Raw genomic sequence first — 12403 nt, forward strand, 5'->3', positions numbered from 1 at the left:
GCTGGCGTATCGCGTACTATGTGTTTACCGGGTAGGTACCTATTTTTTGACTCCACAATGTTTTAAAATTTGAATATTGGATAATTTAAAAAATTTGAAATATGAAAGAAAAGTTACAGAAATTTACGTTTAGTGAGAGTAAATAAATGTTATAGTTTTGGTTTCAACACGGGGCCCCTTGGTGTTTAGAGACCCCTGGCGATCGCCAATCTACATGATAAACCAGTCCGCCACTGTATAGATGCGAATGTTTGTAAACAAAATATGAATTGGTTCGATGTTGCTTCAAAAAAATTTTTTTTGAATTTTATACTCAATATAATAAATAATTGAATGAACTGAACAATACGAGTTGAGCAAATTGTAATTCAAAATGTTACAAAGTAAGAACACTTATGTATCTATATTACAAAAAGTAACTAGGTACGAGTACCTAGATAGGTTTCTAGGTATCCGCCAATTTCTTCTTTTTGTTGGAAGGACATGTCCCTTGAAGCTCTGATGATACACGAGGCCGTTTGACTCGACATACTCCATTTACTAGATCAAATAGATGAGGATGTGTCAAAATTGCATTTTTCCACTCCTGGGTTGACGTAAGATTGGCAGGGTTTGTTTTGATGAAAAATGCAACCTTCGTTAGCACTCGTTCCGCCCCATGAAGATCAGCAAAAACTAACAAATCGAACGCGTTCTCTACCGATAATTCCTTCAATATAATTTTTTGGCACAGTACCCGTAGACCTTCAACTTGATATTTGTCAGCAACAACGAATAACTCTGTCACTATTTCGCGATTGGGAGTGTTGTCAGTATACATGAAGAGTAAAAATTCTTCAAATACTTCAGGACGGATGTCTGAGATGTTAACTTGGTTTGATCTATTTTCTTGCAGATCGTGTTTGAACATGGCCTCAAAAACAGGACTACGCGCTGCTAAAATATTTTTGTGAGCACCGAATTTCTTGCCATCCACCACAAAAGTTACATCTACAAAAGTTTGATCACGCAACAAACGTTCTAATCCTTTTGGTAGATTGTCAGAAATCGTCGCTTTCACTTCAGGTCCTTGCCGTGAGTGACAATCGTTGGCACGCATTTCAGTATACTCAATTTCGCAGAAAACTGTGAATGTGTCTTCAGGAACGAGTCTGTTTATCAGATCTGGATAGAATAGTACCCTCTTCGTAATAAAATCTGGAAAACCATGTTGATTATTGCTTAATGTGAATTCCACTTGTGCTTTACGATAAAATATTTCCATTCCTAAAGCATCTCGTATACATATCATCATGTTGACGAATATATCATAGTCATAGATATTGTCTCTGTCAAGATTCAAAAATATTCCGATATACTCTTTATCTTCGAGAATTTGCTGGTTGTCAGTATCAATAGTTAGGTACCATTTATATTCGGGATTTTCAGAGTTAACGAATTCTGACGATCTGAGCGGTTTGTTCACTTTACAGTGATATTCTTTAAAACCGTTGATTGTCCACAATTGTGACGTTTTTCGCCATTCGCCGTAAGTGATACAATGCCAATCCGGAATTGAAGTTCTTATTTTGGTAGGTGGGCCTAATACAGTGGAGGCGCTTGACATGGCTCATTTATGTAGCAGAGTAGGTATGATGATAGGTATCTACTATCTACGTTTTCAATTTCTGTAAAACAAAACAAGAAAGCCATATTTCAGATTTTTATTCTTTAACGACATTATACATTTCAACATAATACCTACAATAATGATGATTATGTTAATAAAAGCATGTAATTGCTGGGATATGGCTAAAAGGGGATTTCACTACCCAGGATTCAGAAGTGCGTTTGGAACTCAGCACGTTTAAAACACTCGCACCTAATGTGTTACATTAAAGTGCTTTAGGTTACATCACTAATGATAACAATTTTTGCGGATGCGTTCATATTTTCAGAACGACTCATATGAGATTGACTTGCGACGTTGTGAGTGTGCTCATCAGAAACTCTGTTTTTGGTGATTCATGCTTTCTTCAAAAACGTACGTATTTGATAAGTAAAAATGATCAAAATACCTAACTCCTAAAACTGATATCAATGCCCCAAATCCAAATTTAACCATTTCCAGCCATTCTGAAGCCTCCAGCGTGATTTTCCAATTTCTCCAGAATTTTAAATTTGCTCCAGAAGACGTGAATATGAAGTTGGGCAGCTGAAAATCGAGTCGTGTGTTATGCTCGACCTGTTTAACGAATTTATTCACATTTGAGCCGATTCTGGAAGGAATACCCCAATAGTGGTTTTTTGACCAGTTTTTTTTTCAAAAAAATAATTTCCAGTTTGCGAGAAAATATTTGAAATTTGCGCGAATTGCAGTGTTTTGTCATGAACTAACTACACGGGGGCAAATTTCGCCATTTCCAACCATGCTGGAGCCTCCAGAACTATTTTTCAATTTCTCCAGAATTTTTCTTTGCTGCAGAAGATGTGAATACGATGTTGGGCAGCTAAAAATCGAGTTGTGTGTTATACTCGACCAGTTTAACGAATGTATTCACATTTGAGCCGATTCTGGAGGGGATACCTCAAGAGTGGTTTTTTGGCCAGTTTTTTTCGTAATAAAATAAATATCCAAAAATCAAAAATTTCTCGTTTGCGAGAAAATCATCGAAATATGCGGTGAATCGCTGTATTTCGTCATTAATCAAGCCCACGAGGGTAAATTTCCCCATTCTCAGCATTTCTGGAGCTCCTGAAAAAATTGAAAAATCGCACTGGAGGCTCCCCAATGGCTGGAAATGGCGAAATTCACCCTCGTGAGGTTAGCCGTTAGTTCATGTCAAAATACTGCGATTCGCGCAAATTTCGAATATTTTCTCGCAAACTGGAAATTTTTGATTTTTGGATATTTTTATTTTGAATAAAAGCTGGTCAAAAAACCACTCTTGAGGTGTCTCCTCCAGAATCGGCTGAAATGTGGATAAATTAGTTAAACAGGTTGGGTTATGACACACGACTCGATTTTCAGCTGTCCAACTTCATATTCACGTCTTCTGGAGAAATTGAAAAATCGCGCTGGAGGCTCCAGAATGGCTGGAAGTGGAAATGGTTAAATTTGGATTTGGGGAATTGATATCAGTTTTAGGACTTATTTTGATCATTTTTACTCATCAAATACGTACGTTTTTGAAGAAAGCATAAATCACCAAAAACAGTCAATTATGAATTTTCAAATGTTCGCCAAATATCGAGATATGAAGTTGGGCAGCTGAAAATTTGGTTTTGGGGCTTTTAAACCATGCTCTTTCCATAAATCGCGGCCCCGTTCAAATCGGAGGCGGACACTTCAAGAGGTTCCCTTGTAAGTACTTGAAATTAGGGGTATTACGTATTACATTCGTATAAATATGTATAACGCCGTAGAAAAACATCAACACAAGTCTCGTCTCTGTCTCATTCAATTTCTCTATCCGACTTACGTTAATTTATAAAAATTAAAATTAACTACGTAGGTACCTATGTACATCTTCTATTTCATTCAAATTTTGATAATTGAAAGAACAATGTTTTTGTTATGGGAAGAATTTGATTTTTTTGTCTTGAAAATTTCAAAATTCAAGTGATTTATTGTAGAAATTTCAGTTCTAAAAAACAAAAGCAAAAAGACCCAAACTAAGTGGGGCAAATGCTCTTAGAATTTTGTAATTCGAGAAGTAAAAAAAAAATCTCAATGAGCGAAACTGAGAAGAGTGAGGTGACGATGACGTGTTGTAGTACACCCCAAGGCAGACCTACGATAAAAATTTTTAAGCATATGAGAGGAGGGGCGTTAAATGTCGAAATATAACAACAAAAAAAATTGTGCATGAGTGAACTACCATTTCAGTTCAAAAGACTACAGTTTCCTATAAAATTAAGGGAGCCCTCAAAGGAGGGAGGAGGCAGGGGCGTCGAGAGCCGATGCGGGCCCGGGGCAAACATCATTTTGGGCCCCATTTCTAAAGCAGAGAAATATCTACATATTTTGCCAATTGATGTCTTATGAAAATTTTTATTCAATTTTTAAAAAATTTTTTGGAGGTCTCAAATGTGAAATTTGTGTATATTAAAATGAGAGACAAATTCGCCCGAGCAAACCGAGGGTGAGAAGCTTTTGAAAATTTTGAGTAGGTCAAGTTTGGAACTTAATTCGCGCCCCAGCATCAATTTAGCTGGTGATTCTCCTGTAACAGAGTGCGGTGCATGTCTGTACGAGTACAGCAGCTTGTCTAATTTTTGTTGGATGGTGCCTGGCTCATCCTTCATTGCTCGGATCGCTTGCTTTAACGTGTATACATAACGTTCCGCTTGGCCATTGGTTGCTGGATGATACGGGGCTGATTTTTTTTTATGTCAAATTCCCATTTTGCGCATGAATTCTTAGAATTCCTACAAATTTTAAAACTTTTCTCTCAACCTCTCTGGACAACATTAATTCTATTTTTACAAGATAAAGGAGAAAAGTATTGATCTTTTTCATTTTTGTAATCAAATAGAAGATTGTAGGGGAGAGGTACTAGCCCCCTGAGAGGACTCTTTGGTCACCAGGTACAAACATGAATACATAGCAGCAGTGGCGTAGCCAGGATTTTCTCAAGGAGGGGGCAAAACCAGATTTTTAGGCATAAAAAATCGAAATGAGGAGTAATTTTCTGGAAATCTATCATGATGGGTGATGATATCATGAAATTGAAGGCCAAATTACTGCTGGAGCGAAGCGAGAGTGAAAATTTCTAGAAAAACTGGGTCCAAACAACAAAAAAACCTCCATTTTCACGTGTTTTCTTTCAAATTTTCACTCGCAAGGGGGGGCATGACCCCCTTCGCCCCCTTGGCTACGCCACTGCATAGCAGGTAAGCTATGAGATTTACATATATGCTTGTAAAGGTCTTGGCGTACCAAATATATGCATACATAGGTACATGTACTCGTATTCAAACACTTCATGAGATCCCCTCTCCCCCAACCCCATCACTGCCTTCCTATGGGACATATGAAAAAATTGTAAACTGTTATTTGTAGGAATTAGTGTTGGGGAGCAAAATTGTTTTTGTTCTGGTTTAGGGTCTGGCTCCAGTTTCTGAAATTAATTCATTCCTCACTCCGGTTCTGCTCCACTTTTGAAAAAAATAACTGTTCAGATTCTGCTCAACTCCTGGAATGCTAAAAAATGTTGTTCCGCTCCGAGGTTTCGCTCCAACTGTGTTTTTTGTATTTTGACAGTAAAAGTGCTGACTGCTGATTAGAGCGAAATCCCCCATTAAACACCAAAATAACGACACACTTTTGTCAAAATAATGAAATAGACTTTCAAAACACCAAAAAATACAGAAAAATTGCATGTGGAGCCAAGCAGAACACATTATTACTGAGCAAAAAAATTTCGCTCCGGACTTTTTATGGTCTTGTTCCGGTTTTTAGCGGTTTCATTCCATCAGATTTATATTATTTGTTCCAATGCCGTTCCGGTCCCGAGTGCACCTTTTTTTTTGCTCTGGTTTTTGGTTCTGTTCCAGTAAAACCCCAAATTTTCAGGCAGTTCAGTTCCAGTTCTGTTCTGGTTCTGTTCCGCTCCCCAATACTGGTAGGAATTTTTCATATATGTACTTAAGTAGATATACTTGCATACTGAAAGCAAAAAACTTGATTTCAAGAGCTGAATTCTTAAAAGTTTATAGTACATACCTAGTGGCTTTAGGGGGAAGGGGACGGATTATGAAGAATTCCCAATATGATTACAGTGGGCTTTCTTGTAAGAATTAAGAAATGAAACTAAAATAAAACTTGTACTGCAATTTGTTTGATATTGAATTGCTACTTTGCTGTACTACGCATATGGCCTAACCTTACCTATACATGTACATGTGTGTCCTGTATGTGCTCATGGCGTAACTTCAATCATCCATATCTCAAAAACTATCCGACATACAGAAAAGGTGCATAGAACATTTTTGGTAGGAAATTTGATGCTCTACATTTTCCGTCTGAGGTATTTTATCTCTAAATGCAACCATTTTTGAGAAAATTGCGAAAAACCTAAAAATGAGGGGGTTTTGGCCCCCTAGCAAAAATGTGGACCATGTGAGGGGGCGAGAACATCACTTTTTTATCAGCCATCAAACCTCGAGCACCTCAAAGTGCATATGGCATGTAAGCTAGCGCCTCGTCTAGACGGAAATGCTCACTGTAGCTATGGTATGTACAACGAGCGTCTGGAGTCTGACATTACACAAAACCTATCTGCCAATCACATTGCAAGGAGCACTTCGTTTATTTTTGTATTTGTTATCACCTTTTCAATTCGAACTGTTTTGAATAAATGTATTGATCAATAAAGTAGAAAATTGAAGTAGAAGTCTGTTTAATTCAACATAAAATAAAAATAATGAAATAAATCACTAGAAAAATAGTAACTTTTGATCATTGAATGATACTAAATCAAATTCTTATCATAAAACGTTGAAAAAATAGTTTGTTTCTAAAATAAATATATCAGTCATGAGTCAATCTCACTTTGAAACATCATTTCAAAAAAATCAAACTAGGTAGTAAAAGAAAATATAAGTAAAAAGGTAAAAATATAAATTTGGTAATATTCCAAAAAAACAAAAACGCGTAAAATAGTAAGTAATAAGGTAAATATCTAATCGTAACTTTCTTCAGTATCAGTAACTACATTCAGAAACATACTTAACATCCAATTGCAAGTCATTTTTTTCTTCAGATGTGATATGCTCAATTACATTCAACTTTTTTTGTTGCTTTTTCTTGGTAGAATAAAGTCGTTTCTGTTGGACTATCTTCCGAAAATAGTCTCTTGGCGCTTTTGTTACAGGATGTAAAGAAGGTACAGATTCAGCACTAACACGTAATTTCATTTTCATTATATCAGACATGATCATTTTCCATTGCCTTTTAGTTTGCGCCAAGTTCACAACTTCTTCCGTCGCTTTCATTAAATATTCTTTTGATACACCTTGTTCTTTATTAGTTGTGAGTAGGTACTTTCTGTATTGCATCTATACATGTAGTTGTAGGAGTAGGAGTGGGTACATCCAGAGTATTTTTAGTACTAACATCAACATCGCTTTCAGGGCTGTTATCTGTTGTCCGAAAATTTGAAGTAGGATCCGATGCATCGACATTGGTTTTATTCTGATTAACAAGCATACATACTCCGTGAATATGCTATACAGCTCAGTGAGCTCACTGGAAGTGCAGAGCGGCAACGTCTCAAAAACCATAGGATGTAGTAGTTTTTCTTGAATAATTTTTGAATGGTTAATGCTACGGATTTGAATTAAAAACCAGCTTGTAGAGGAGAGAAAGTAGATCATTTTTCAATCTTCAAACACCTATGTACTCGATCAAAATTGATTTATTTTAATTTAAATGTAAAAAAATTTCAACCTTGAAACTTTGAACTTTAATAAATCGAAAATTTGATTGAGCACATAGGTGTTTGAAACATGAAAAATGATCTACTCTTTCTCCTCTACAACCTCGTTTTTTCCCCTGAGCTGTAGCGCTTTTCGATCAAAAGTTGTGAAAGTTCAAAGCTTTGAGCTTTAGAAACTTTTGAACGGTAACTGCTAGCGCTTTCAGTAAAAAACCATTTGAAAGGGGATGAAAATTTTCCGTAATTTCAATTTAAAGTTGACATTTTAAAAAATTTGTCCATAAAAATGTTTTAAAAAATCGCCATTTCTGTACGAAACTCGAAGAAAAATATACCAATCGATAGGAAATTTCATTTTCTTCAATTTATGTTCAGACAAAAATTTTCCTAAACCCCTTCAGTTCCGAGAAAAATCCGAATTTCAACGTTACGCATCGAATATCTACATTAGTCCAGTAACTTTAGCAAAAAAATAGGGGCTATAGTGAATCCCTAGGTGGCAAGCTGATTTTTGGTATACTGGTCCATTTTGATGTCCTGAAAACGAACCCGAGGAGTCCCCTACTGTGCCGGGTGAGCTTTCCCCCAAATTGTGGATCTTAGCCCCCCAAAATCGGTTCTTGGCCAACGTATCAAAAAATATTGACTCTAGCGCAAAAATGATTGAAGAATGTTGTTCTACGTCAAATTTCCGATCTATCGATATATCAACTGTCTTTCTACCCCCCAACGGGGAGTGGGGCAGGAACCATTCAAATGTGAGGGGTTTCCTAAAAAACACAAAAAAGCTATCGGCGCATAAGAGAGGTGAAATGGTCGCCGAGAGCGGTCGAATTGATACTAGCATGGCAGGTGGGTCCCATCGAGAAACTTCCGAGTGAAAAATTTCAGATCGTCACCACCTCCCCTTTTTGGGGAACCCCCCTTTTCTGTAATTTCAATACCAATTTTCTCAGCCCCATTTTAACTGATTTTGAAAATTTTTCAGTACGTTATGTATATTCATAGTAGGTATCCATACAAAAATTTTCAACCCGCTCCCCTCATATTTACCCCTCAAAATGGTGTGAAAATGTGTCTTGGGGAGGGTTGGAGGTAAAATGGAAATTTGGGGGAAAATAACTAAGTATTAATGAGTAGGGTGTCGTTTTCTTATGATTCGATACCGCTGAGCACGAATATGACGTCAGATTTTTTGCTACACTCATCTAGCCGTCTCCACAGCACATAGCCCCCTAAACTTATACTATTGTTAAAAATAATGAAATAAGTTGAAAAACGCTATTTTGAGGAGTAAATATGAGGGGAGGGGGTTGACAATTTTTGTATGGATACCTACTATGAATATACATAACGTACTGAAAAATTTTCAAAATCAGTTGAAATGGGGCTGAGAAAATTGGTATTGAAATTACAGAAAAGGGGGGTTCCCCAAAAAGGGGAGGTGGTGACGATCTGAAATTTTTCACGCGGAAGTTTCTCGATGGGACTCACCTTCCACGCTAATATCATCTCGAACGCTCTCGGCGGCCATTTCACCTCTCTTATGCGCCGATAGCTTTTTTGTGTTTTTTAGGAAACCCCTCACATTTGAATGTTTCTAGCCCCACTCCCTTTGGTGGGAGAAAGACAGTTGATATATCAAAAGATCGGAAATTTGACGTAGAACAACATTCTTCAATCAGTTTTGCGCTAGAGTCAATATTTTTTGATACGTTGGCCAAAAACCGATTTTGGGGGGCTAAGATCCACAATTTGGGGGAAAGCTCACCCGGCACAGTAGGGGACTCCTCGGATTCGTTTTCAGGACATCAAAATGGACCGGTATACCAAAAATCAGCTTGCCACCTAGAGATTCACTATTCATTGCTAAAGTTACTGGACTAGAACAATTGATAAAGCCGGAATAGATGCGCAACGTTGCCAGATTTCACTTCCAGGCTGTATCTGTAGTGGGTAATGTATAGCTATGTACTTTCCTCTATACACCCTCTACCTGCTCTATACCAACTATGTAACATGTACTAATGTAAAATGTAACATTAAACTGCTAAAGACCCTTCCGACTTCACCCCTCCCCCCCAATCATCACCCATGAATGAATGAAATAGATGTACATAGGTACCTACGTAGTTAATTTTAATTTTTATAAATTAACGTAAGTTGGATAGAGAAATTGAATGAGACAGAGACGATTACATATCTTGTAAATTGTGAGAGAAAAAGGGTTGAACGTAACGAAAAGTTACATCATCATTTTATATCTATGGTTAGTAGGACCTACTTTAGGCAAGTTCGTTTTAAAATGTTCTTTAGGATGTCCCGGTTTTAAAAAAAGTTATCTCAGGGGCGCAATTATATGCCATATGCTAGACTAGACTATAATAAATGAAATGCACAAATTAGTTTTCAAAAATCACTTACTGATTCATTTTCTCTGACTAACGCATAAAATACAACACGTTAAGGGTATCCTTGGTTACCTCGCCAATGACCAAGTTCGAAAATCACAAACTATAGAAGCGCACTATTGATCACTTTATCAGTGGATTTGAGTAGAACTTGCTTTTCTCATTTGTTGACTACCAAATATCAATATGTACACACCGTTGTACGCATCACACTGTGTATGTGTAATGTGTAAACTGTAAATACAACGTTAACGCACCGGCGCCACAAGCATCTTTGTGTATTACACTAGGGATACGCCAGTCCAAGTATACGCCGGCGCGTGGGGAGGAGGGGTAGTTTTCGCGGCGCTCTAGACTCTAGGGCGTTTACCAATCGGAGCAATGCGGGCATGCATACTCTCTGCCTTATCTACGTGGAGGACAACTCTCCAGCGCTACTATTGATGCATACAATTTTCTTCACAAAAATGCAAGTTTTTCGATTGTTCGCGAGAGCTCTGCTTCTCACCATTTCAAAGTTCCTGAAAGTCAAATTTGCCAAAAGTGATGAAACAATTGTGTTATTATGTTCTCACAAGGGAACATTCTTGAGGTGTCCGCTTCCGATTTGAACGGGACCGCGATTTCTGGAAATAGCATGTTCTAAAACCCCCAAATCCAAATTTTCAGCTGCCTAAGTTCATTTTTCGTTTTTTGGCGAATTTTTGAAACTCCAAAATTGACTATTTTGGTGATTTATGCTTTTTTTTAAAAAAGTACGTATTTGATCAGTAAAAATGTTCAAAATAAGTCCTAAAACTGATATTAACCCCCAAATCCAAATTTCGCCATTTCCAGCCATTCTGGAGCCTCCAGCGCTATTTTTCAATTTCTCCAGAATTATTACTTTGCTCCAGAAGGCGTGAATATGAAATTGGGCAGCTAAAAATCGAGTTGTGTGTCATACTCAACCTGTTCAACGAATTTATCCACATTTGAGCCGATTCTGGAGGGGACACCTCAAAAGTGGTTTTTTGACCAGCTTTTTTCATAATAAAATAAATATCCAAAAATCAAAAATTTCTCGTTTGCGAGAAAATTATCAAAAAATGCGCGAATCCCTGTGTTTCGTCATTAATCAAGCCCACGAGGGAGAATTTCCCCATTTCCAGCCTTTCTGAAGCCCCTGGAGAAATCGAAAAATCGCGCTGGAGGCTCCAGAATTGCTGGAAATGGTGACATTCGCCCGCGTGGGGTTAGTTCATGACAAAATACTGTGATTCGCGCAAATTTCGAAAATTTTCTCGTAATCGGGAAACTTTTGATTTTTTTTGATTTTTTATTTCAAAAAAAGCTGGTCAAAAAACCACTCTTGAGGTGTCTCCTCCAGAATCGGCTGAAATGTGGATGAATTCGTTAAACAGGTCGAGTATGACACACAACTCGATTTTCAGCTGCCCAACTTCATATTCACGTCTTCTGGAGTAAATTTAAAATTCTGGAGAAATTGAAAAATCGCGCTGGAGGCCCCAGAATGGCTGGAAATGCCGAAATTTGGATTTAGGGAGTTAATATCAGTTTTTTAGTCTTATTTTGAACATTTTTACTGATCAATTACGTACTTTTTTTTAAAAAAACATAAATCACCAAAATAAGGGCCAATTTTGGATTTTCAAAAATTCGCCAAAAATCGAAAAATTGAAAATTTGGTTTTGGGAGTTTTAGAACATGCTCTTTCCAAAAATCGCAGCCCCGTTCAAATTGGAGGCACGGAGGCGGGCACCTCAAGAGGTTCCCTTGTCAGTCACATACCCATTACCCATACCTACTCTCTAAATTTGAAACAGTGAAATTTCACTGCTTAGCAGTCACGACATTTTGGCTTCTTAAAAGCAGTAGTTTTTTTACTGCAAAACAGTGAAAAATCTACTGAATTGGTTGGTAAAAATTATTTTTACTTGTTGATCAGTGACCTCTTTCCGCGACTTTGATCTTCAAGAACTTTTGAACACTGAGAGGTACAGCTTTGAGTAAAAAAGTGTTTCAAAGAGGATAAAATTACGAACATTTTGCATTACTCGAATACCTATGTGTCCTCTCAAAATTTTGAGTAATTTTAGTTCAAATTTCAATATTTACTACCCGCAGCTGGTTTTTTGTTTGGTTTTCGCAACTTTATACTTCGAAAACTTTCAAATGGTCAGAGGTAGAGCTTTGGGTAAAACAGTATTTTAAAGAGGATAAAATTACGAACATTTTGCTTTATTAAAATACCTATGTGTTCACTGAACATTTTGAGTATTTTGAGTTTGAAGTTGACATATGTAGTATGCAAAAATCGGTAAATGGAAGTATTCATAATTATAAAATCGTTATTTTCACGCGAAATGATAAAAATTTAACATCAATCGATAGGGAATTTCATTGTCTTTAATTTGAGACCACATAATGATAAAAATTCACCCGAACTCGCGAACAATCGAAAAAATTGCATTTTTGTGAAGAAAATTGTATGCATCAATAGTAGCGCTGGAGAGTTGTCCTCCACGTAGATAAGGCAGAGAGTATGCATGCCCGCATTGCTCCGATTGG

General features: G+C 37.1%; 1 protein-coding gene across 1 annotated transcript; it reads right to left on the reverse strand.

Moving 5' to 3' along the window:
* Nucleotides 1-346: 346 nt before the first annotated feature.
* LOC135834248 (speckle-type POZ protein-like) lies at nucleotides 347-10079 on the reverse strand. The gene is made up of 2 exons (XM_065348080.1): nucleotides 9846-10079; nucleotides 347-1667 (listed from the first exon to the last, which is right to left on the reverse strand). Exon 2 carries the CDS (start codon nucleotides 1604-1606, stop codon nucleotides 446-448), a length of 1161 nt encoding a protein of 386 aa, XP_065204152.1. The 5' UTR covers nucleotides 1607-1667; nucleotides 9846-10079; the 3' UTR covers nucleotides 347-445.
* Between the last annotated feature and the right edge of the window lie 2324 nt (nucleotides 10080-12403).

The sequence above is a fragment of the Planococcus citri genome, chromosome 2 (genome assembly GCF_950023065.1).
Source record: "Planococcus citri chromosome 2, ihPlaCitr1.1, whole genome shotgun sequence".
Taxonomy (NCBI): Eukaryota; Metazoa; Arthropoda; class Insecta; order Hemiptera; family Pseudococcidae; genus Planococcus; species Planococcus citri.